At 37.7% G+C, this 26,883-nt stretch overlaps 2 protein-coding genes across 6 annotated transcripts in view; both read left to right on the forward strand.

Moving 5' to 3' along the window:
* The window catches only part of Tet1 (tet methylcytosine dioxygenase 1), a 119,564-nt gene extending 111,568 nt beyond the window's left edge, over positions 1 to 7,996 (forward strand). For both annotated transcript variants that reach the window (XM_047553927.1, XM_047553928.1), the window contains one exon: positions 3,178 to 7,996. In XM_047553927.1, coding sequence (XP_047409883.1) covers positions 3,178 to 4,121 — 944 coding nt within the window. In that variant the 3' untranslated portion in view covers positions 4,122 to 7,996. The remainder of the gene's footprint in view (positions 1 to 3,177) is intronic.
* A 16,458-nt stretch (positions 7,997 to 24,454) lies between these two features.
* The window catches only part of Ccar1 (cell division cycle and apoptosis regulator 1), a 50,073-nt gene continuing 47,644 nt past the window's right edge, over positions 24,455 to 26,883 (forward strand). For 2 of the 4 annotated variants that reach the window (XM_047552894.1, XM_047552897.1), the window contains exons 1-2: positions 24,481 to 24,644; positions 25,684 to 25,806. In XM_047552894.1, coding sequence (XP_047408850.1) covers positions 25,734 to 25,806 — 73 coding nt within the window. In that variant the 5' untranslated portion in view covers positions 24,481 to 24,644; positions 25,684 to 25,733. Of the gene's footprint in view, positions 24,645 to 25,683; positions 25,807 to 26,883 lie in introns of all 4 variants that reach the window. The other 2 variants (XM_047552896.1, XM_047552895.1) reach the window with 2 other exon arrangements.

A 26,883-nucleotide genomic window follows, 5' to 3' on the forward strand; every position in this document is an offset into this window, starting at 1 on the left:
TGTGTTGCTAGTTAACCCACACTTGCCTCAAATTTATGATACTCTTTCTTCAGTGTCCTGGCTAGCTGGGTGTCCTCTACTATAATAGTTGCCTCCTATGGAATTATAACATGTTTTCTGTTCCTTCTATTTCCTGGAAACAGTTTTTATAGACCTAGAAGTTTGATCAAATTCAACCTCTTTTTTCCCCCCCAGTGGTAGGATCCAACCCAGGGCCTTGTGCTTGCTAGGCAAGCTCTTCGCAACTTAGCTACATCCCCAGTTCCTCAGGCATGTGTTATTTCAACCTGGCATCTGATGCTTCCTTTTGTGTTGTTAATATTGATTCATGGGTCAAATATTATCAGGCAATTTTCTATTTATAGAAAATCTATCTACTTTTTTATGGAATAGTTCAAGTAACATTCATGATTTTAGTGTATATGCTTAATTTCATTATCATTAACAGTTTTTCATCCTTTTTATTTGTTGGCTTCATCAGTTTTTCAGAGTACAGTTGGCTGCTAAGTGTCTTCTATTGTGGTTGGTTTTTAAAATTTAATCTTATTTTGATCTCAAATTTTTTAACATAGTTTATTTTCAATGCACATTAGGTCATCTCACACGCACAAACACACACACACACACACACACACACACACTCTGTGTGTGTTTATACATGTGTATGTTACCAGGTATCAAACCCAGGGCCTGCCTTGTACATGGTAGTCAAGGCCTCTGCCTCTGAGCTATATCCCCATCCCTCCACTAAATTTTTAAATGCTTCAAATTGTTGTAATTGTCCTATAATTGTCTACAAAAGTTTCCTCAAGCTGGCTTGTGAATTTATGTATGTGTGTCTTATGAATTCTTTTGTTACATCCTGATAGTCTTTCTCAGCTTCTGCTACAGCAGGATGTTCCAGGCTTATCTTATATAATTTGGTTCTGTGTCTAAAAATATCCATTTCTCTAAGGAACCTACAGAAAAAATATATCATCAACTTAAACTGATATTCAAACTTAGAATGACAGAATAGAACTGGGTATGTACCACTGTTTTAAAGCATGTGCTTAGTGTGTGCAAGGCCTTGGGTTCAATCCGCAGCACAGAAAAAGAGAAGTGTAGAGCTTTCCTACCTTCTTTCATTTTCACATTCGTAAGATGGCTTGTTTGTTTGCTTTTTTAGATGAAAGAAATCACAGTACAGGCATTTATATAATGCTGGACAAGATTCAACAGAGAGGAATACTAATGGGGCAAAGTGGGAGAGAATTATTATCGCTTCTTGGTTGCTTCTTGATTTTACTGATATGATTCATATATCTGGTCCCATGCTGCATATAAAGTGCAAGTATTTTTATCTTTGTCATTCCCCAATAGTATCCTGCCATACATGTCAAAATTTTTAAATTGTAACTCTTTTTTGAATGTCATCTTTTGGCTATGTTCCTAGTTTTTCTTGATATTATCATTTCCCCCCATGAGTTCTGGTCATTTGCAACTTGACTCATGAGACTCAATTTTGTACTGGTTCATCCAACTCAGGACTCTTTGCTCTTTAAAAAATCTTCCCTTCCCATAATTTGCATTGTTTTCCTCATGTAGTAATGCTTGATACTTTTATTGAGTTCTCTTTAGAAATAAGAACTTTCCTCCATTTGTGTACAGTGAATCAAAATGTATTCTGCTGTCATGTATAACTAAATAGAACAAACAACTTAAAAAGAAAGAAATGAGAACTTTCATGTCCCCAGGTTGTGTCATCTGAGAAGAGACTTGGAAATCTTCTGAAGCTGGTCAGGTTTATCGTTATATTACTATTTCAGAACATGGCTGCTTTACTTTTCTTTCTTGTTGTTGCTAAAATTCACTACTTTTCGTTTCCCCAATTTTTTTCCAACCTCAAATCACATTAGAACCTCAAATCAAGTTAGAATGTCTCAAGGTAAATGTTTCCATTTGATTTGAGGTTTATGTGGTTATGTGAAAGGAAATTACCCACACTTAACAATGTGGTAGTGAAGATCTTCCTACTTAGTGGGAAAGGAAGAAAGCTGAAATGCTTATTCTTTCAAGGGTCACAAAAGTTTCATTTTTAAGTAAAATTTTTCATGACTTCCTTTGCCTAATAATTGATTTTTGCCAATTATGAGACTTTCATTACCCATAAATATATATAAATTATTACTTAACTGTTCTAGAAATGACATCATGAAGCTGGGTGTGGTACCACATACCTATAATCCCAGCTACTAGGGCAAGTTCAGGTTACTAAGACCCTGTCTAAAAATGAAAAATGAAAAGGGGGCATAAAAACATCCCTTTGGGTAGTTAAATATTTCTCCATGTCATTGTGTTGTTACTTGCAGAGTATTCCAGTGTTTAGTTGTGCTATTTACTCTATAGCCTATTAGGTCCTTTTTAAATTTAACATTTTAAACAATGAACATCCATCCTCATGGCTATATCTTTGCAATTATTTCTAATTGTTTCCAAAAAGAAAAAAAAAATTCTTTAAGGAAAATTATGGGATGAAAAGGTATACTGGGGCCAGACATGTGACAGTTATAATCCTAGCAACTGGAGAGACCAAGGTCAAACGATCACAAGTTCAAGGTCAGCCTCAGCTACTGAGCAAGACTATGTCTCACAGTAAAAAATAAAAACAAGGCCAGGCACCATGGCACTCGCCTATAATCCCAGCGGTCTGGGAGGCTGAGGCAGAGAACAGTCACAAGTTCAAAGCCAGCCTCAGCAACTTAATGAGGCCCTAAACAATTTAACAAAACCCTGTCTCCAAATAAAATAAAAAAGGGGCTGGAGATGTGGCTCAGTGCTTAAGTACCCCTAGGATCAATCCCCAGGACCAAAAAAAAAAAATTTTTTTTTTTTTTTAATAAAAAGCATGATAATGTAGCTTAGGGATAGCGCACCTCTGGGTTCGATCTTCAGTACCCTTATAATCCCAAAAACATCTTTAAAAAAATTAAAAATGTGTACCAGGGCTGGGGATGTAGCTCAGTGGTAAAGTGCGTGTCTAGCACATACCTGACCCTAGGTTCCTTTCCTAGCACAAGAGGAAAAAAATCATAGTTTATTTTTACATTCGTTGTCCCTTTATCTGTTTAGGGAATAATAGTGAGACAGTGCAACCTGGAATAAAAAGTGAAACTAAACCCCATTTTATCTTCAAAGGTTCAGAGAACACTAAAAGCTATTCATCGATCCCATCCATTCCTCACCCAGTGAAAGAGGCAAACCTATCTCCAGTCTTCTGGTCCCCGAAGACTTCTTCCATGCCAACAGCTCCGTTTAGTTACAATAAAGTAGCCTCCTACGGGTTTTCAGAAAGAAGTAGCATTCCCCACTGCACAATGCCTTCTGGAAGACACAGTGGTGCTAATGCAGCTGCTGGGGAAGGCACTGGAATTGCACAGCCTGGCGACCTGGCTCCTCTTTCCACCCTGCCTCCTCCCATGACAGATTCCCTTGCTTGTTCTGAGCCTCCCACTGGTCCAACTGAGCAGCTAACTACTAATCAGCCAAATCAGCAGTCCCCATTCCTCACTTCTTCTCATGAGCCTGCTTCCTGTCTGGTGGAAGAAGATGAGCAGCATTCTGAAGCAGATGAGCCTCTATCAGATGACCCCCTATCAGACGACCTTCTGTCACCTGCTGAGGAAAAATTGCCCCACATTGATGAGTATTGGTCAGACAGTGAGCACATCTTCTCGGATCCCAATATTGGTGGGGTGGCAATCGCACCCACTCACGGCTCGGTGATGATTGAGTGTGCCCGGCGAGAGCTTCATGCTACCACCCCTGTGGCACACCCAAACCGCAATCATCCTACTCGCCTGTCCCTTGTATTCTACCAGCACAAAAACCTGAATAAGCCCCAACACGGTTTTGAACTAAACAGGATTAAGTTCGAGGCTAAAGAAGCTAAGAATAAGAAAATGAAGGCCTCAGAGCAGAAAGACCAGGCAGCTAACGAGGGTGCTGAACTGTCCCCCGAAGTAAATGAATTGAACCAAATTCCTTCTCATAAAGCATTAACATTAACCCATGACAATGTTGTCACTGTGTCCCCTTACGCTCTCACACATGTTGCAGGGCCCTATAACCATTGGGTCTAAAGGCTTCTTTCCCCTTCTTAATGCCTTTGCTAGTGCAGTGTATTTTTTCAAGGTGCTGTTAAAAGAAAGTCATGTTGTCGTTTACTCTATCTTCATCTCACCCATTTCAAGTCTGAGGTAAAAATTTTAAAAATAGGGTGGGTACTTAACTGTGACTATATTTTGACAATTGGTAGAAGGTGCACATTTTAAGCAAAAATAAAAGTTTTCTAGTTTTAAATACATAAAGAAACGTTTTGGTTAGGTGTTAACCTTGATAGAATCACTCAGTTTGGTGCTTTAAATTAAGTCTGTTTACTATGAAACAAGAGTCATTTTTAGAGGATTTTAACAGGTTCATGTTCTATGATGTAAAGTCAAGACACAGTGTTAACTCTACACAGCTCCTGGTGCTTAACCACATTGACACAGTTAAAAATAAGCTGAATCATTGTTTCATGGTGCCATCGTTCCAACATCTTCCAATCATTGCTAGAAAATCCGCATTTTCCTTTGAAATAAACCAATGAAATGCTTTCTCTCTTAAAATATTTCTCCTGTATAAAATAATTCATTATTGTTAGTAATGGTTGGAGGCTGTTCGTAAATTGTAAATATATATTTTAAAAGCACTTTCTATTTTTAAAAGTAACTTGAAATAGTATAGTATAAGAATCCTATTGTCTATTGTTTGTGCATATTTGCATACAAGAGAAATCATTTATTCTTGCTGTGTAGAGTTCCATCTTGTTAACTGCAATGTGTATTTGAATTGTGTATATGGTTTTTGTTCTTTTAATGTGTCCTTTGACATTACGTATTAGCTACTTATTATAAAATAGTGAGTAATCTCTAAAATTGGAATTAGGAAACGTATCACCAATATTGACTAAGTTCTTTTAAATTAAAAAAAAGTGTGGTCTCTTCTGATTTATTGAGCTACAATGGCCTCAATTTACTTTTATCCCAGCTTTTTCAATGTGTAACCCATGAAAGAAGTTTCAAAAGGGAGATGGAAGAAAATGTGATTCAGAAGAGTCAAATGCTTTTATGTTTCAAAGTGATACAGTTCAAAAATTAAGTAACCAGAACCCTACCCATCCCAGAATGTTTTGAAATCCATTCTGGTGTAGAATAAGAAGGGAAAAAAATTCCTGTAGAAATCATTGGAAACAATTCACCATTATTATCAGTTTCTCCCTGACCCCAGTCAAAGAATGAGAATAGTATTATAAATATGTCTCTGTTCTTTAAGAGCGAATTCATTCATTTATCTCAGCATATTGGACTTGGGGAAAAAGTAATTTATCTTCTCTCTTACCTGTGTTCTAGGTAACAGGAAAAATAGGCATTCCATTTATTTTACTGTTCCCATTTCCCCCATTACTTTATGAATCATTTTTTATAGCAAAACAAAAAGAATTGCCCAAACAAAATGTTTTGAACAAGACGAACCTTCTATGAAATACTTGATTCTGTTAAAATGTAGAGGTGCTATAACATTCAAAGTATCAGATTCTTTGGGAGTATAGAAAACCTCATGGTGCTTCTCCCTTGGAAATGCCATAGGAAGCCCACAACTGCTAACTCAAAATTTTGGTGCAAAAGCAAACAGTTTCAGCAAGCTCTCTAACAAAAAACTCATTGTAACTTATTAAAATAATATATGGTGCAAAGTATCAGTTTAAAGCTTTTGACTAATCCAAGTAAAGGAATATGAAGGGATTGTAAATAAGGAAATGTCCATTGATAGACCATCATCTTTTATGTGTAAAATAGGGTAATTCATTGACTTGTTTTAGTATTTTGTGTGCCTTAGATTTCCGTTTTAAAACATGTATTTTTTTTTTTGAGCCTAAGGTTTCTTATAAGTATGTAAGTGATTGTTTATTGCTTCAGCTGCTTCAGTAAGATATTTTCTAGTATTAGACTATCAGGAATACACCCTTGTGATAACTACATTTTAGCTTTTAGGCCTTACCTCCACTAGAAATTGTTTCCTCGCCAGATAGAATGGATAAAATTTTATGTCCCTTAATCTACCATCCAGCTATCTATTTCCCCAGTACATACTTATTGAATGCCTGCTAAATTTAAATATCGCTTTTGTTTTTTCTTGGAATCATCACCTTTGACATGGTAAAACTGAAGAATAAAAATCCTAAATGATAACTTTGAAAATGTATTTTTAAAGAAATAGCAAATTACCTTCAAAATAACCCATGGTAGTACTATGTGCAGTGATTCAAATCAATTTGTTTCTAACTTTAAATAAATTTCTTAATCATCTAAATTTTAATGTTGATTAAAGGGACTATTGGGATTTGTGAAACTAGTCACCGTTTACCAAAACTAGTACTGAAAATATCCAGTTTAAATTAAAATGTTTCCATTCCATTGTTGTAATAAACGTTATGAATGGGCTGCCTCAACCAATAACCCCATGTGGGAACTCCAGTCTGTTTCTACTTTGTTGAATTTTAACAGTTTACTATCCCATTCTCTGCCCTGTGATTTTTTTTTTTTTTAAGCTTATGCTTATTCAATGTTTTGCAGCATTGTGATTGTATGCTGGCTACACTGCTTTAGAATGCTCTTTCTCATGAAGCAAGAAAATAAATTGGTTTGAAATGACATTTTCACTCATAAAACTGGTCATCTAACGTTATTTCTGCACCTCTGCTTTACTGAAATGACTACCTTTTACCTCTATATTGTACTCAAATTGGGTTTTAAATCTACATTTGTTCATGGTATGATCATTGAATTCATTTATACATGACCTCCCAGTTATTCCAGTTCATAATGTTACAAATTTATCAACTATAATGATAAATATAATGATAAAATAACTCCTACTTAGGATTCTACATACTACTGAAAGCATACTGTCCCTCAAAATTCCATTTCTAATGGTTATGAGGCCATCACTGAATTGTATTTCCCCCCTTATGCTTGTCAGCCTCACTTACATTTTGTTTCCAATTCATCCACAAAAAACCAACTAGATCATATCAGAAACCTAATTAAATTATTTATTGAACAATGAAGCTATCTAAAAACGTATAACTGCAGGTGAATTTCTGCAGTGTGTTCACATCTTAAGTAACTTTCCAACATCTTTATTATTCAATCTGCATGTGGATGAAATAATTTGATTTGTTAAATATAGAACTTCCCTAGATGAGATCCATAACCAATTTACTTAAGACATAACCCCAATACATACTTAATTGAATGCATACCCTTGTGTAAATGTACTGATTTAGTTCATATGAAGTAACCTACTTTCTAATGTTATTACTCCAGCGTACTCCTACTGATTACCATTTCACCATAGCATGAGCAAAAATAACCCCCAAATAGTCTTTTAAAACAAAAAAATTAAGATTTTTTTTTTCCCCCGGGACAGATTTAAGAAATCATTGCATGGTAATTTCCAACAATAGTGGGCATAGCATTTCCTTTGAATGTGCCAACTAAATTGATAGGTGTATGCAACATTTACTAGTTAACCTTCAATTTCACACCTTGATGCATGGAAATCTAGGTTTAATACAACTGTGAATTTTAATATTTTGTAGAGATTTATGATGACAATTGTTAAATAATATAACATGTTAGTTCCTCATAGTGGTGGAAGTCACTTCAGAAGTCATACAGTTCCCTCACTAGAACCCAGAGAACAGATACCAATTTCTGTTTGTAATTAGACTTTAAATAGGTGAAGGCTACTTTGTGTTTAGAACCATATAGAATAAACAAACTATTTTTTTTTTTTTACCCACAAGGTGTTTTATCACTAGGAAATAGCCTTATTTAGGGACAAACCAAAAATTAAATGCCAGGCGTGGTGGTGCACATTTTTTTGTGATCCTAGCGATTCTGGAGGCTGAGGCAGGAGGATCACAATTTAGCAAGACCCTAAGCAACTTAGCAATGAGACCCTGTCTCGAAATAAAGCACTGGGGATGCAACTCAGTGCTAAAGTGCAAGCACCAAAAGAATACATAAAATAAAATGACTTTTTTCATCCACCCTGAGATATTAAGGAAAATAAAGTTAACATGAAAATGGGTCAAAATGCCCCTGCCTGCTGATTTTATCATGTAGTTTTTGTGAATTATTACCTTTTACCATGAAGTTGTCTTTTTTTCTTTTTATTTATTTATTTGGCACAGTACTGGGGACTGAACTCAGGGCCTTGTGTGGGCCACTGAATTACATCCCCAGTTCTGGGAGCTATCCTGTTAATTCATTCTAGAAGATGTGGCAATCCTCTTGTTGCCATTTCATTAAGCAAACCACAAGAGCTTTTATAGTATAGGCTTTTCTTTTTCTCTAGTATATACAAGGAGTTATAAAAGATTGGATGATTGAAATAGTTGAGGAAAACATTTCCATACTACCTAGCCGTGATTGTACAGTTCCCTTCATGCCTCTTACCTAGGCAAGTCCCAGCAGTTAAATTTGATGTGGCTGTCTACATGAACTGGAATATTGTTTCATCATATGTAGCTCCTAAAATTACAGGTGTGTTGTAACTATGTCACTAAACCAAGTGATGTGATCAGTGCCAGATTATTGAGTCCGGATTTATCCAATCAAATTGTATTCCATGTTTTTATTCTAATAGCCTTAGACAATGATGTCATCATGGCTCAGGAAGGCAATTCTGAAAGTCAAAATCAGCATGTACTTCATTAGAAACTGAGTCTGCGTTTTCTTAAAATGTATTAAGATTCATGGGCATGTTTTGCTTTTCTTGTGCGTGTTACATAGAAACTCAGTATTTTGCTGGGTACCGCAGCAGTTGCCTGTAATCTTGGCAACTCAGGAGGCCGAGGCAAGAGGATCACAAGTCTGAGCCTAACCTGGGCAGTTTAGCAAGGCCCTATCTCACAATAAAATATTTAAAAGTGGGGAGTCGGTGTCTGGAGATGTACTCAGTGGTAGGGTACTCCAGTTTCAAATTCCCAGTATCACAAAAAAAAAAAAAAAACAAAATTGAGTTCCTCTATTAATTTCAAAAAGGGGAGAGCTAGCTTTTATTCAAGATGTCACTATTTTTGTCCCCACTGAACTTCGAAACTTCCTGTGCGTTTCAGTATCTGGATGAATTTGACTGCTCACACCTTACCCTTCAGCTGGTGGTCCTAAATTGCAGTGCTCAAGCAGTCTTCCTGCCCTACCCTCCCAGGCAGTTGAGGCTATAGGCATGAGCCACTGTGCCTGGCTTGGATAAATTTGTTTTGATCCTTTTTTGGGGGGAGGGATGCACCCAATTAAATACCACTGTTTGCTCAAAAGGTTTTTTGTTGTTGTTGGTTTTTTCTTTTGTTTTGTTTTTTTGTTTTTTTGTTTTAGATTGGGGTCTTTATTCCTCAGCCAAGAAAAGGCATATATTTTATCACATCCAGTAATGTAAAGGGAGCCCTTACTTTGCCACTCTTGATTTTCACTTCTCTTTAAAGGGCCTCAAGACTGGGTGCAGTGGTGTGCCTGCTCAGGAGGCTGAAGCAGGATTGATCACAAATTTGAGACCAGCCTAAGCAACTCAGCGAGATCCTGCCTCTACATAAAAATAAAAAGGGCTGGGGTTTTGACTTTGTGGTTTAAGCGCCCCTGGGTTCAATTCCCAGTACCAAAAGGGGATGGGACTCAAGGCATGTTCAAGTTTATCTTTTGGTAGTACACAACACTTAATATTCCTAGCTTTAAAAATTCAACATTAATTTCTTATTTCTTGTAAGTCCTTTTTTCCATATTCATGATCTTATCTGGTTCATAAATTTTCTTCTAGTTTGTACAGCAATATATGTCCCTTATTTTTAAGCAAAACTTAAGCCCAAGGTAGGAATCAGCATTAGCCGATTCAACCCATTTATGTTTGAATGTGACTTTTGAGACTCGACTAATACTATAAACCTAGTTGTCTAAAAATAGAAATCTTCCCCATAGCAGCTGTTATGTAAGGCATTCTCTTGTTCATAAGAAAAATATTTTGCAGCTGTCAGAAAGATTTTCATTTCAAGAGAAACAATATTGGAATGTAATTCTCCATTTGGCATGCTATAAACTTTAAATCCTTGGTTTAAAATTCAGCTTGTTATTATTTTTCCCATTTTATGGAAGCTGCACAGTTGTTAAGTATACTTGATTCTTTTTACATTTTTACTTTTCCTGTGATTTTCTTTATATTAAAAATGTCTTGCTTTCCCATCTCTCTGTCCTGTTTCCATTACTCAGATCCCCTCTGCAAATACACATGGTTTGTTTTAAGAACAGTGACACTAGTTATCTTTTTGTGTCTTTTAAAATCATATATCAGGGGCTGGGGCTGTAGCTCAGTGGCAGAATACTTGTGTAGCATGTGTGAGGCACTGGGTTCAATCCTTAGCACCACATAAAGATAAATAAAATAAAGGCATTCTCTCCAACTACAAAAATTTTTTAAAAAATCATATCTTATAACTCCTTTCATATAATACCAAAAATGATCAAGAGCTTTTATTGAACCTTTCTAATATAGCGGCAAATTCTGTTTGTAGGAATAGGCAGTGGTTAAAAGGACACCGCTTAATATCAAGTGGTCTCTCTACAAATCCCAACGATATTTAATTTTTTTCTTGGTGTTCAAGACTTTTGCCAAAAAAAAAAATTTATAAGAAGTTAAATATTCTAAGACTTTCTATATTGTATGGTTTTACTATTTCTGTTTAATGCCTGATGCTGATTATAAATTTGCTAATCAGTGACTGAATTAGTAATGGATCTTATCTATAGAAAGTGATTCTTTACTTATATTCCTCATTTCCCATTCAAACTACGTGGATAGCATCTATTTTCTAATGCAAAATTACTCCTTTGTAATTCTTGGGTTGTTAGCAATAGTAGGAACTATTTTATAATTTGGGTGAAGAAAATCTAAAAATGAAAGTAATTAGAAGAAGGTGATTTAATAAACAATCAGAAACTGTAGGGCACTATGGGGAGAATTAAGGGCCAGAAAGGAGGGAGAACTGTGCTCCTCCCAGCAACTGAAGCTTCACTCTACCACCTCAAAAGGAATAGATAACTTTTAATATTTCAGCTTTGTACTCCACACCATTTTATATCTAAAAGTAACTGCTAAAAATGAGGAACTGTTTTGTAAGTAAAAATGGTAGTAATAAAAGCTATGATCCTTGGCTGGGGATGTATCTCTGTGATATAGCTCTTGCCTTGCATGGTCAAGGCCCTGGTTCAATCCCCAGTATCAATAATAATAATAATAATTATAATAATACCCCTGCATTTTATAAAATTTTACCATTATCAAAGTGCTGTCCTATGTGCAACTTTTTCTCCCTGACACTGAGGATTAGAAAGCGAACATTATTCCCATCTTACAGATGAGGAATCTGCAGATGACAAGAGTAGCAAATGGCTTGGACCTGTTCTTAGTCATCCAGCAACTTGACCAATCTGAGAATAAAACATTTAATATTTGCAGACTGCTAAATGCATTTCTGCACCCTGAACTGACAGAGATTGTGTTGCCAAGCAGAAATTTTGTCAGACTTCAACTAAAAATAATATAAAATCTTATCATTTGCAGAACATGTTTCTGAAGTATTTTGTTCCCAATTATTAATTAAACCAGCTATTTTCAAATGGCTAAGAAAGGATTCCCAAATTTCTAGGATCTATGTTTTAGGGCTTGGATTAATGATGTTTCAATTTTTTTTTTCTTCATTTAAAAAAAAAAAAAAATCTTTTTAGCTGGGTACAGTGGCATGCACCTGTAATCCCAGCAGCTCGGAGGCTGAGGCAGAAGGATGGAGAGTTTCAAGCCAGCCTCAGCAATGGCGAGGCACTAAGCAACTGAGACCTTGTCTCTAAATAAAATAAAAAAATAGGGCTGGGGATGTGGCTCGGTGGTTGAGTGCCCCTGAGTTCAATCCTTGGTAGAAAAAATAAAAATAAAAATAACAAAAAACAACTCTTTATAAAGAATGCCCCTTTACTATTAAAATGGGTAATCTAAATAATTTTTTGAATACTACTTTTAAAAAGACTAGGGTCAGCACCTCACAATCAAAGTTTAATGTATTTCTTAAAATTTATTGAAATGTACATTTCTTGAAGGATATGGTGCTAAGTAAGCAATTTTAGTTCCCAGCCCCTCATGATATAAATGCAAAATTGTTGGTATATCTAAAAGGTAACTTTTATTTGATTTTGTCTTGTTTTTTGTTTTGCTTTGTTTTTAGCCATATAAAATTCGTGGTTCAAAGGTTAAATAGTCCTTTGCCAGAAGGTTAAGGAAAATGAGATGTATTTGTAAAGTTTTTAATAACCTTTATATAGATTATTTTAGCAACCCCTATATAAATATAAAGAGGTTGGATATTTTGACTATCCCATCAGAACATTAGAAAAACCAGGCCAAAACTTGAATATTAAAAACAAACAAAAAAATCTTCTGATGGTTTTGGTGAGTTTGGTAACTGCCTATCCTCACCAGTGCCTATTTGTGCTAAGATAAAATGGCTAACGATATAAAATTTCACAAAAACAGCTCTTTTTAAAAAAAGATTAAATATTTTTATTGCAATGTATGGTCATATTTTTTTTTTAGCCTTTATGAGATAACATTGTGATAGGTGCTTAAAAAGAATATTTTTCCAGAACTGGTTTTATAGTAAAAACTAAGGGCAGCTTTTGCATTGTGAAATATGGGAAGATGGTCATATTTGGGTTACTAAGAAATCATGAAGTGTTCCCTGAAGAGAAACTTGTAAAATTACTTTGCAGAGAGATAACCATGAATTTCTATTTTGTTCACGTTCTCTCATGCTATATGTTAACCTACCAAGCAAATTCACATGCATAGCATTACCTTGCTTTAAAGGAGAAGCCAGAATGCTTATTCTTGGTGGGAGTAAAATACTCACAGGTTCTTCACAGTGGTGAAATATATTAGTACTGAATTCCCAAGAGAGAAATATCAATTTTATAAGTTAATATTTGTCTCTACCTGACTTCTTTCTTTGGAATATATTTACTATTTATTTTTTTATCTTTGATTTTTTTGCTTGGGGGAATTTTTTACCTATTGCCGTCCTACTGTATTAAATATCACATACATTGAAATGTTTGTTAATACTCCTAAAATTTCACAAAATATCTGTTTTAGTTCTTAACATATGAGGGAAACAGTTAAAGAAAAAGCACTTCACCATGTAGAAGGGAAAGAGATAATCCTATAATTATGATACTTTTATTCCATGATCAACATTTAGTCCTCTACAGACAAGGGAACACTTACTAGCAGTACTTGAAGACTTGTGAGTTGGAATTGCATGTTACTTGAAAGATCTAATTAAGCTAAATTTTGGTGCACAGCAGTTGTACATGATTTCATGTTTATGTAGCAAAATGCATTGAAATGTACTAGTATTGAAATATACATGTAAAGATAGTTGTGGAAATTGTCTATTATATTTTCCTGTGTGTCTAATTTGTTAGAGCATAAAGTTTCTCTTTTTAATTGTTTTAACTGAATAAGGCTAAATGAATACTGTAATTGAAAATATATTTTAAATCTTTGTGATGAGTTTTTAAAAGAAAAAAACTATTGCAAATTGTATCATTCCTGATTACACAGAACTTTGTGGGTGGTTTTAAATAAATTTTATACTTCTATTTTGCACCTGGTAGTCTAATTTTTCTTTCCTCTTCAAAATCATATTTTAAAAAGTTACTATCCTATAAAATACACACATTTTTAACTACAAAAGACAATAAAATTTAATATGTAGGATAACCAAACATGGATCATGTTAAACACAAAACCAAGGTTGGAGGTGTAGCTCAGTGGAAGAATACACTGGGTTCCTCCCCCAGCACTTAAAAAATAATAATGACAAAGTGTTCCTTGGTTGCCCTATCCATGTTTGAAGTGCTCAGTGACCACAGGTTGTCATGTGTGTCCTGTACTAGATAGCTCAACTTATAAAATATTTTCATCACCCTCAAAAATTACCCTACCGACCTTTGTAGTCTATCACCTTGTCATATGGTTTCCCCTGGCAATGACTGATTTGATTTCAGTTTGTACAGTCTTTTTGTCTTTTTCAGAATGTTAAGAAAATTGAATAGCTGACTTATTTCATATAACAATGATTTAGAGATTCACCCATGTTAAGAGCCTTTATATTCTACAAAGGATAATCTTAAATAATAATGTTAGCTAGATTAGTTGTGCTGGTGGTGAAGTTGATCTTCAACTGACTCATGTATCTAAGCACAAATGAAACAAAGATTTTTAACTAGATGTGGTGCTACACACCTGTAATCCTAGATATCTGGGAGGCCGAGGTGGAAGGATCACACATTTGAGGTCAGTCTGGGCAATTTATTGAGATTCTGTCTTAACAAAATGAACTGTGCATGTATCTCCAGTGGTAGAGCACTTGCATAGCATGTGTGAGGCCCTGGGTTCTACCCTCAGTAGAAAAGGGCTGAGGATATAGTTCATTGGTAGAGTGCTTGCATCTCAAGCACAAGGCCCTGGGTTCAATACCCAGCACCATAAAAAAAAAAAAAAAAAAAAAGAATACAACAACAACAACAACAACAACAACAAATATATAAGTATGTGTGTGTGTGTGTGTGTATACATATATATATATATATATGTATATATACACATATAACTTACTGTGTGCTAGCACTGTTCTAAGTGCTTTCCATATAGTAAGTCATGTTATCCTTGATCAGGAAGTACACATAGAAAAGCTAAATCACATGCTCAGTCTGCTGTAGTGATTAAGAGGTGGAGACAGGATTCAAACCTGGGCATTGTGGCTCTATAGTTGAGGCTCTTAACCTCTATTTCCCTTCACCTATCCCTATCCCACCTCAGGGAACTGTTTTGTGAGATGATTTGATCCCTACACTCCTACAACCAGCGCTTTGTGCCATGATAAAGAGAAGTGAGTTTACCAGGCTGATATCTCGGCCTAGGCCCTTCTCATGTTCACAATGTATACAGTTCCTTAAAAAAGAAAGGCCCACTACCCCAAAAATGCATCACACCCTTGAGATCCCACACTTCTCCATTTGAGTGTATATACTGCTTTAATGCTTGCTTTCCTGAATAAATCTCTTTTGTTTCCTAAATCAATGTTTGTGCCTCTTTTGTCACACCTTGAGATTCCTTTCTGGTGTAAATCAAGAGCCCCTGAGAGAGCTGGGGGGAGACTGAGGCAGGAGAATCACAAGTTTAAAGACAGCCTCAACAATTTAGGGAAGTCCTAAGCAACTCAGCCAGACCCTGTTTCAAAATAATAAATAAAAGGGTTGGACAATCCCAAAACACCAAAGGCCCAATGTTCTCTCTGATATGTGGGATGCTAACACACAATATATGGGCAGGAAGAATAGAAGTACTTTGGCTTAGACAAAGGGGAATGAAGAAAAGGGAGGGGGCAAGGGAATAGGAAAGATAGTAGAATGAATTGGATATAACTTTCCTATGTTTATATATGAATACATGACCAGTGTAACTCCACATCATGAACAACCACAAGAATGGGAAATATGCTTCATGTATGTATAATATGTCAAAATACATTCTACCATCATGTATAACTAAAAAGAACAAATAAAAAGTTAAAAAAAATGAAAAGAAAAAAATAATAAAAGGGCTGATGTATCTCAGTGGTAAAGTGTGCCTGGTTGAGTTCAATCCTCAGTATTGCAAAAATAATAATAATAATAATAATAATAATAACATTAATAATAAAAAATAAAATAAGAATGAAAAAATGTATAAATAAATAAAATGAAATAAAATGCAATAGTTGAAGTGGTTTGCTTTCCTAAGGATATAATCAAAACATAAGTAGTGACAAAAGTAAGTCCCCTAAGTAGAGTCAAAATAAAACCAGTAAAAGTTTAGACTTAGAAAACAGTAAAATACTGGTCCTTTGTTTTCAACTATAAGCTATTTCCTAGGATTCAATTCTAAAAGTATTAGAATTGGACTGGGGTCATACCTCAGTGGAGTTCCTTAGTGTTGGGGCGGTCGTGGATTCTATCCAAAGGAGTGCAAAATAAAGCAAAAATAATATTAAGACATGGATGTTATGTCCTATTATACATTACTTTTTTTTTTTTTTTTTTGCGGTGCTAGGCATTGAACCCAGGGCTTTGTGCTTGCGAAGAAAGCACTCTACCAACTGAGCTATATCCCCAGCCCTTCACACATTACTTTTTAAAAAATTTGTTCTTTTTGAAGTACATGACAGTAGAATGTATTTTGACATATTGTACATACATGAAGTATGACTTATTCTCACACTTTACTTTTAACAGCAAAGTTCTTGTTAACTGTGAGCATGGTGCTTTGGGGGAAGCTAAAGGACAGGAGTAGCAAATAAGTAGTAATTTCCTGTCACACACATGTACAAATGTCACTTTCTCAGGAGCATACGTTCTAACACCCTTGATTAAGGAAAGTGTCCCCACTGTTGGTATAGTGTCCTCTAACTTCAATATTATCAAAAATAGTAGTAAGAACATTATCAATAAATCCAATTTCTTCAGCTTGGAGTAAAAATTTAATATCTTTTTTTTTTTTTTTTTGGTACCAGGGATTGAACCCAGGGGCATTTAACCACTGAGCCACATCCCCAGCCCTTTTTATATTTTTATTTAAATAATTAGAGATGGGTGTCTCACTAAGTTCCTTAGGACCCTCACTAACTTACTTATGACCTCACTAAGTTGCTGAGGTTGGCTTTGAAATCATGATCCTCCTGCCTCAGCCTCCCGAGGTGCTGGGATTACAGACATGTAATCACATGTTTACCACACCCAGCATGGAGTAAAAATTGAAATAAAATTCATATTAGGATTCAAGGCTGACAATTAATTATCCTAAGTTAATTTATATCTTTAGAGCAGTCCTCTTTGTGTGTGTACCTATGTGCACGGGGGCGTACAAGTGGTACTGAGAACTGAACTCAATGGCTCTCTACCACTGGGCTATATCCTTTTTTTCTTTTTCTGTACAGGAGATTAAAACCAGGAACATTATACCTCTGGGTTGTATCTTGTATCTCCATATTCCCAGTCTTTTTCTTTTTTTTTTTTTAAATCTTGAGCAGGGCCTCACTGAGGTGGGGTGGTCTTGAACTTATGATTCTCCTGGCAAAGTAGCTGAGACTGAAAAAATGTTCAACGACTCTAGTAATTAGAAAAATGCAAATTAAAAGTACACAGATTTCACTTCACTCCAGTCAGAAAGGCAACTATCAAGAATACAAGTAAAAATAAATGTTGGCAAGGATGTGGGCAAAAGGGTACATTCATACATTGCTGGTGGGACTGCAAATTGGTGTAACCACTCTGGAAAGCAGTATGAAGATTCCTTAAAAAACTAGGAATGAGTGGGCTGGGGAGATAGCTCAGTCGGTAGAGTGCTTGCCTTGCAAGCACAAGGCCCTGGGTTCAATCCCCAGCACCACACACACACAAAAAAAAACTAGGAATGAGGGCTCAGGCTGTCGATCACTGGTAGAGCACTTGCCTCACATGTGGGAGGCACTGGGTTCGATCCTCAGCACCACATAAAAATTAAGGACAACCAACAACCAAAAAAAACCAGGAATGAAACCACCATTTGTCCCAGTTATACAACTGCTTGGTATATATCCAAAAGAGTTAAATTCAGCATACTACAGTGATGTAGCCACACCAATGACTATAGCAGTTCAATTCACAATAGCTAAACTATGGAATAACAGATGAACAAATAAAGTAAATGTGATATATATATATACACACACAATGCAATATTACAGTCACAAAGAATTTATCAATAAATGGATGGATCTGGTATATATACACACACAATGCAATATTACAGTCACAAAGAATTTATCAATAAATGGATGGATCTGGAGGCTATCATGCTAAGTGAAATAAGTCAAACCCCCAAAACTAAAGGTTGAATGTTCTCTCTGATATATGGATATTAACACACAATAAGGGGAAATGAAGGGAAGGAAAAGGGAAGTGAATCTGACACAACTTTCCTATGTACAGATAGGAATACACCACAGTAAATCTCCACATCATATACAGCCACAAGACTGGGATCCTAATTAGAATAAGATTAACTCATGTTTCTATAATATGTTGAAATTGACTCTACTGCCTTGTATAACTAAAAAGAACAAAACAAGTAGCTGGGGTTACAGGCCTATGCTGCCTGACTATCCTTTATTTTTATATTAATTTTTTGAGTTTCTGGTAATGACCTGACACATGCTAGGCGGTGCTCTACCACTGAGGTACATCCCCAGCCCTTTTTTTGTGGGGGGAGGGGGGCACCGGGGATTGAACGAAGTGGCACTCGACCACTGAGCCACATCCCCACATCCCCGGTACTATTTTGTATTTCATTTAGAGACAGGGTCTCAGTGAGTTACTTAGCACCTCACTTTTGTTGCGGCTGGCTTTGAACTCATGATCCTCCTTTCCCCAGCCTCCTGAGCCACTAGGATTATAGGCATGCTCCACCACACCTGGTCATCACCAGCCCTTTTTATCTTTATTTTTAGATGCAGTCTTATTAAATTGCCCAGGTTGGCATTGAACTTGCAATTCCTGGCCTTAGCCTCTCCAGTAGCTCCCCAGTGCACCACCACATCCTGCAAGACAAGCTTACTTTATAGTTCATATGGAAATTGGGCACAGTAGTGCAGGTTTGTAATCCCAGCAGCTGGGAAGTTGAGGCAAGAGGATTGAAGGGGCAACCTCAGAAATTTAGCAATACCCTCACTCAAAATTAAACAACAACAACAACAAAATACTGTTTTTTAAGGGTTGGGGATGCAGCCTAGTGGTAAAGTGCTCCTAAGTTCAACTCCCAATATGAAAATAAATAAATAAATAAATAAAACCATGCAACATGGTGCATGCCTGTAATTTCAGTTAATCAGGAAGTTGAAGCAGAAGGATCTCAAAATCAAAGCCAGCCTAGGGAACATAGTGAGTCCCCCATCAAACAAAAAGAAAACACTATAACAAGAATACAACCAACCAATTTTAAATTGGAGAAAGGAGTAATGGTTTCACAACAGTATGAATGTATCCAATGCCACTAAACTGTGTTCTAAAAAGTGGTTAAAATTGTAAATTTTATGCTACATATATTTTTTATTACAATTAAAATATTTACCAAGGGGCTGAGGTTGTGGCTCCGGGGTAGAGTGCTTGCCTAGCATGTGTGAGGCACTGGGTTCAACATCACATAAAAATAAAACAAAATAAAACAAATGAAATGAAATAAAATAAAATAAAATAAAGGTATTGTGTCCATCTACAACTAAAAATATTTTTAAAAATATTTGCCAAGGGAACTAGGGTTGTGGCTCAGTGGTAGGGCACTTGCCTCACGTGTGAGACACTGGGTTTGATTCTCAGCACCACATAGAAATAAATGAGGTCTGGGGCTGTAGCTCAGTGGCAGAGCGCTTGCCTAGCATGTGTAAGGCACTGTGTTCGATCCTCAGCACCACATAAAAATAAAAAAGTAAAAAATAAAAAAATAAATAAATGAATTAAATAAAGGTACATCAACAACTAAAAGAAATATATTTAAAAAAAATTTTTGCCAAAACATGGAGAAAGGGAGAGCAAAGGAACTGAATAGACATTTCTCCAAGGAAGATGGCCAATAAATATATGAAATTGTGCTCAACATCTTTAGTCACTGCCTAAGGGACTTGCAAATCAAAACTGCTATGACATTTCACTTCACGCCCATGAGGATGTCTATTTATTTATTTAGTTTTTATTTTACAGACTGCATTTTGAGTCATTGTACACAAAAGGGGTACAACTTTTCATTTCTATGGTTGTACACAATGTAGATTCACACCATTCATGTAATCATACATGTACATAGAGTAATAATGTCTGTCTCAGTCCACTATCTTTCCTTCCTCCACCCACTCCTGTCCCATTTTCTTCTACACCATCCAAAGTTTCTCCATTCTTCTCTTGCCCCCCTGAGCTGTCTATTTATTTTTAAAAAGAAAAAAGAAAAGGCAGAAAGAAGTAAAATAAGGGTTGGCAAGAACATGGTACAGTTCTTGTGAGAATGCAAAAGAGGGTAACCACAGTAAATATAGTTTGGCAGTTACTCAACAAGTTAAATATAGAATTATCATATGATTCAGAATTCCAATCCTAGGTACAGTACATACCCAAAACAATTGAAAAAAAGGTCAAACAAAAGCCAGGTGCAGTAATGTACTCCTTTAGCCCCAGGGACTAGGGAGGCTGAGGTTGCAAGTTCAAGACCAGCCTGAGGGGCTGGGGAGATAACTCAGCTGGTAGAGTGCTTGCCTCGCAAGCACAAGGTCCTGAGTTCTATCCCCAGTACCACCCAAAAAAAAAAAAAAAAAAATGGCTGGGAATGCATCTTAGTAGAGCACCTCTGGGTTCAATGTCCAGTATTATAAACAAACAAACAAACAAATAAAAATAACACTGTCTGAATTGGGATTTGGTAGTAAAGAATGATATTTGCTGAATGGTGCTAGAAGCAGGCTTTGTGTGTGTGTTTGTGTTTGGGAATTGAATCCAAGGACGCACACATGCTTAGCAAGTATTCTACCCCTGAGCCACGTCCCCAGCCTTTTTTGTATCTTCTTATTTTAAGACAAGATCTCCCTAAATTGCCTGGGCTGGCCTGAACTTGTGATCCTCTTGCCTTAACTTCCTGAGTAGGCTGGGATTATAGGCCTGTGCTAGCAGGAGGTACCCAATGGGGTGGGTGGGGGAGTTCTATGAAAGAAAGTAAAACAAAGATTAATAGTTGGAAGCCCAGTTTGAGTCTAGAGGGCAGGTAGTGAACACTTCAGGACCTTAGCCTTGAGGGTGGCATTGGCACTCTCACTTGATCACTTATTTCAAAGTTTGTTTTGCAGAAACATTTTATTTAAAATTTGTTTTGTAGTTGTAGATGGAACAAAATGTCTTTATTTATGTGGTGCTAAGGATCAAACCCAATGCCTCACACATGCTAGGCAAGCGCTCTGCCACTGAGCTACAGTCCCAGCCCTTGCAGAAACTTTTTTTTTTTTTTTTTTTTTTTTTTTGCAGTACTGGGGATTGAACTCAGGGCCTTGTGCTTGTAAGGCAAGCGCTCTACCAGCTGAGCTGTCTCCCCAGCCCGGAAACTTTTGATAAGGAATATTAGACTGTACTTTTTTTTGGTGGTGGTGATGCTGAGGACAGAATCTTGAGTCTTTTACATGCTAAGCACAGGATCTGTCACTGAGTTATCCTGAGCTATCCCCAACCTCTCAGATGGTATCCCCCTACCCATTTTTTTTTTTTCCAGACAAGATCTCACTATGTTGGCCAGGTTAGGCTCAAGCAGTCCTTCTGACGCAGCTTCCTAGTAGTTGAGACTATAGTCATGTACTACCATATCTAGCAGATTATATGTTTAAAGCCCTAGAGACTAGAAAGTCAAGTCAAACATTTTCCATCAGATTTTTCGTGAAATATCTATAAACTGGATGATTTCTTCCCTTCTCCAGAGGCAAAAAGTATAAGTCACAAGATAACTTAAACTGCAAAGTATCTTAAATGACATTTCTTACTGTACAGTAACCAGTAAGGGAACCATGTTTATCAAGTACCAGGTACTAGGCTGATATTCTTCCAAAGAGCTTTATTGGCTCCATATGATTACCCTTAGTTCTTTAAAGTTGCCTAGTTATGGGGCTGGGGCTGTGGTTCAGTGGCAGAGTGCTTGCCTGGCACATGTGAAGCCCTGGGTTCGATCCTCAGCATCACATAAAAATAAATAAAATAAAGGTATTATGTCCATCTACAACTAAAAAAAAAAAAAAAATTTTAAAAAGTTGCCTGGTCATATGTGAAAATATGACATTCCAGTCAAAACCTTGGAAATATAAGCCCTGTGTCCAATTACAAGAAAACTTATTAAATTTATGCAAGTTATTATATAAGAATATTCATTAATAGTTTCTGAAATCTGGAGGGGATAGGAAGGGAGAAAAAAGTTTGTTCCATCTTTGCTCACAAAGGCATACTTTACTAAATTTACTGCAAGCTATACATAGCTTATTGGAAATAGTTTCCTTAAATCTGGGGACTGGGGTTGTAACTCTGGAAAAAGCTTGCCAAGCTTGTGTGAGGCTCTGGGTTCAATGCTTAGCAACACACACACACACCCCACTGCTTAACTCTAGAAAAACAAAACATTAAAGAACAAATAATATTTATGATTTAATGAAAAACTGATAATGTGACAATACCATCAAACCCTGAAATTTTTGAACTAAATCAAAGAACCCAAACATGCGAAAAGTCACATAATGCATGATTCTACTTACATGAAATGTCTAGGATGGGCCAATGCAAAGAAAAAGATCAGTGGTGACCAGGGATTTATTGGTGGGGTTAGAGGGGCAGACTGGGCTCTGTTCAGAGATATCTATGATGTATAGACCAGTAGTTCTCAGACTGTCAAAATCTGAGTTACTGTTTTGTAAAGCAGTAGCTTGCCATAAGTTACTCTACCTTAAGTGTTGAGGTAGAATGACTCTGGACCTTGTTTGTTCAAGTAAACCCCCACCATCTGCCTGGCACAGGCACAAGGTACCAATCAATCAATAAATCCTACTAATAAAAATGACTACCTGTGAACTGATTAATCAGAAGCACATGAATACATGGCATATCAAAGTCATATCAGAAAAACCAGGTTCATGAGCTTACAGAACATACCAGACCACAGAATGAACAGCTCTCCTACTTGAGACCCATAAAAGAAGGAGCACCCGAAGACTGGACACTGCAGTACCCCAACCTCATCACCTGGTCACTCATCATGGACCTTGCCCAGGAAAATCACCATGGCACAAACCTCTGAATTCCTGTCCTCAAGCGTTAGCATCGTGTGGTTTCTCCAACCCATGGCCCACTCCAAGTTGACACTCTGAAATTGTGGTCTAAACACACCTTGGCCTAAAATAAGGTCCTGTGCTCTACACCCGGAACAAATTATTACGATGGTCCTTAATCTTTTATTTTTATTTTTTTGGTACCAGGAACTGAACCCAGGGGAGCTTTACCATTGACCCACATCCCCAGTTCTTTTTATGTTTTGAGACAGGGTCTCACGAAGTCATTTGGGGTCTTGCTAAATTGCTGGCCTTGAATTTGGGATTCTTCTGCCTCAGCCTTTTGAGCCGCTGGGATTAAAGGCCTATGCCACCCGCTGGGCCTGGTCCTTAATCTCATCCGACCCCCTACAGTGGCTATCTGCTTTCTGCCTTTGTTCTCAGTTCAGTCTCAGAACACCTGTGGCTGCTTTAAGGCTTTTTTAGTCTTTACTGTAACACACACACACACACACACACACACACACACACAGTGTAAAGTGTATGACGAGTGTTTTAGCTATTAAAAATTAAGACTGGCGTAAGGAACCTGTGATTGTCTGGTTTACGGCTATCAGGTGACCCACAAGGATTCAGGAAACTGGCACTGATGAAAGAAGTGTAACCTGTGAATTTATCGTTATTCATTAAATTGTGACATTGTGGAAAGACACCAAACGTATTTCGTCTATGCAAACGACACTGCTCACTCACGACTACTTAATGGGTGCAGGTTTATTTGGGTGATGGAAAGGTTCTGATAATAGTAGTGGTCATGGTGGCACAACCTTATGAACACACTAAAGGCCATTAAATCGTACACTTTAAAATAGTCCACCTTTGGCGCAGCGGTACGAGACTGTGGTCCCAGGGCTGGAGGCTGAGGCAGGAGGATCGCTTGAGCCTAGCAGTTTGGGACCGGCCTAAGCAGCACAGCAAGACCCGGACTCACAGAAACGAAAAAATACAAATAGAGAATTGTATGTTAAGAGAAATTTACCTCAATTTAAGAAAATACTTGAAATGTCACAGAATATACCCATTCTTCCAATTAAACGTACTAAGTTAAAAAAAGGAAAAACAAAAATCACAAAATGGCGTCGGGTCTCGTCGCATCACGTGACCGCTGATTCTTTCCTTCCACCCCCTCAGGACAGCCTTTCCCTCAGAGCTAGCGCACAGACGTAGCTCGCTCATTGTTAAGCTAAGCCAAAGGTAACCCTTCTCAGGCGCGCTCTAGTTCTAGCCGCACAGTCAAAGGGGCGAGCCTATTGGGGGCGAGCCGGGAGCGCGTGCGTACGACGTCAGGCCGTAAGCGTTGTGCCTCTGGGAGATTGGGAGGGGGACGGCGAGGAGCGAGAGGGGGAATTTGGCGCATGCGCACAAGGCTGACGGGTTTGAAATGGCTTCGGTGTTAGCCGGGACCCGACTCAGGTGAAGGTCTGGTCAGCGCTTGGTTGGAGCGCGGTGGGCGGCCGAGCCAGGGTTCTTAACGTCCGTCCTATCGCGGAAGGGCTGGGAGCCTTCGTTTTGGTGGCACGGAGGCCCCGGACCGGCATCGGTGGGGCTCTTGTGGGACTGGGGCGGGAGGGACGCGATCCCTTTTGTGCCGGTCGGACCAGGCCCTGTGCTGCCCGCCCCTCCCCCACCGCCTCGCTCTTTCCCGGTCGCCCCTCAGGTGTCCCTAGCTCTCCTCAGCCTTGGTCTGACCGGCTACACTCTACCGTCCCCTTTCTGGAGCTGCTGCGGCTTTAGCCTCGAAGCCCGGGGCGGGGGTGGGGGTGCTCGCCGTGGCGTGGGTTTGGGGATGGAGGCTTTCTCGGTCGTGCGGGGGGCTTAAGGAGGCCTGAACTCTTGATTATCCCCCTGTTGGCTCTTCACCCAGTGTTGTGGGGCGGTGGGTTCCGCCTTCCGCCGTCCGTGGCCCGCGAGGAGCTGGGGCCGGAGGAAGATGGCAGAACCCTGGCCTGTCGGAGTCGCCGCGCCCGGGCGATGTGCGGGCGAAGATAATCACATTTTTGACTTTTCTTTGGCGGGAGGGGGGATCTTCGCGTCGGTTCTTTAAGGGGCATCCGTTATCTCAACTGCCTTTCCACACGAGGGAGAGGGGGGCGAAGGCAAGGGAGGTCCTAGTTGATTTCCTACCAGAGAAATTAGAGATGTTCGTTATTTTTAATAATTACCTTGGTTCGGGGTCTCGTCCAATTTTCCGTTATCGATTTCACCACCACTTTGGCCCCAATCTCCAACTCCATTGCCTAAAGAAACACGAAGGCTAGATATCATGTGAATATGGAGTTGTGAACTTCTTGTTAATAATCCAGTGGATACAGCAGATTGTCTTCTGTTTAAATGTGACGGTTTGTAGTCGCAGAAAGAAGTGCCCTTTCAGTCTGTCCCTAAAATTAGGGTACTTTGGTGATCTAGTTGATGTAAAGTGTTTTTGCTGCATTTGAAGTGTTGTTCATTTGCCCTTCTCCTACTTCGTTATTATTTCTACTTAGGAAGATGTCCTTGATACGTTGAACATTTCTTTTAAACATCCTTTTGTGATATTTGTAGTTTGGTTGAACTTTGAAACGTGGATCCTTTCTTAATAGATCGCTGCTATAGAAGAAAAACAAGTGAAGGTTTTTTTTCCCCTTGCATCATGGCTCAGTTTGGAGGACAGAAGAATCCGCCATGGGCTACTCAGTTTACAGCCACTGCGGTATCACAGCCAGGTCAGACTGCTGAACACATGTACTGTAGATGAGTATGTGGGTGTTGGGGGAATCCTGTTATAATTAGGTTATATATGTTATGATAAAATGTTTTGCAAATGATGTATCCTTTATTTGTGAAGACCCTTTAAAAATTTTATAGATCAACTAGGGAAAAAGCTGTTTTGTACTTTGGACAGTTTTATATGTTTTGTTTGTTTTGCAGTGCTGGGGATCATCCCCCCCCCCTTTTTCTTTCTGGGTTGAACCCTACCATAGAGATACATTCCCAATCTCCCACCTCACTTTTTTTTTTTTTTTTTGGGAGACAGTGTCTCCCTCACTTTCTGAGGATCTCACTAAGTTGCTTAGGCTTGCCTCAGTCTTGTGATCCTCCTGCCTCAACTTCCTGAACCACTGGGTTTACTGACATGTGCCACCGGGCCTGGCTAAGAAGTAACTTAGATTTGGTGAAATGAATTAGTGTCAACCACTCTATGTCCAGAAGCATATATTATGTTCTCATTCTTTAATATACTCAAAGTGTATTTTAGCTGACTTTTTTTTTTGGGTGGTGCTAGGGGTCAAACCCAGGACCTTCTAGATGATAGGCAAACTGCCACTGTAGTGTTTCTCCAGTTCTTAGCTGACTTATGCTCATGTTTTGTTTTGGATTCATGTATATTGTGCCAATAAAATAACTGTTTTTACAGAATTATGTTCTCTATAAATATTTACATTTACGTTGTGATCATTTGAATGTATGTCATAGACTTTTGTTTTTATTTAAAGATGGAGCAAAGGACACATCAAAGGTTTATACAACTTTTTGGAGACAGTAATATATATGTATCCTCTTTCCATATTTGACAATAGAGACTCCAAATGTAAATAATGGAATTTTGTAAATGGAAATTCTATAAAATATGTGCTATATTAAATTATTTATGGAAATTCTTGGAAATATCCATCATAATTTTTCAGAGCCTAAATTTATTTTTTGCTGATACATCATCACTTCAGTTAAATAAACAAGTTTTGTTTTTTTAGTATCTCTGCCTAGCTTTCCTCTTAAAAACCTAGAGTAGGTACCAGTGA

This window comes from Sciurus carolinensis, chromosome 5, assembly GCF_902686445.1.
Source record: "Sciurus carolinensis chromosome 5, mSciCar1.2, whole genome shotgun sequence".
Lineage (NCBI taxonomy): Eukaryota > Metazoa > Chordata > Mammalia > Rodentia > Sciuridae > Sciurus > Sciurus carolinensis.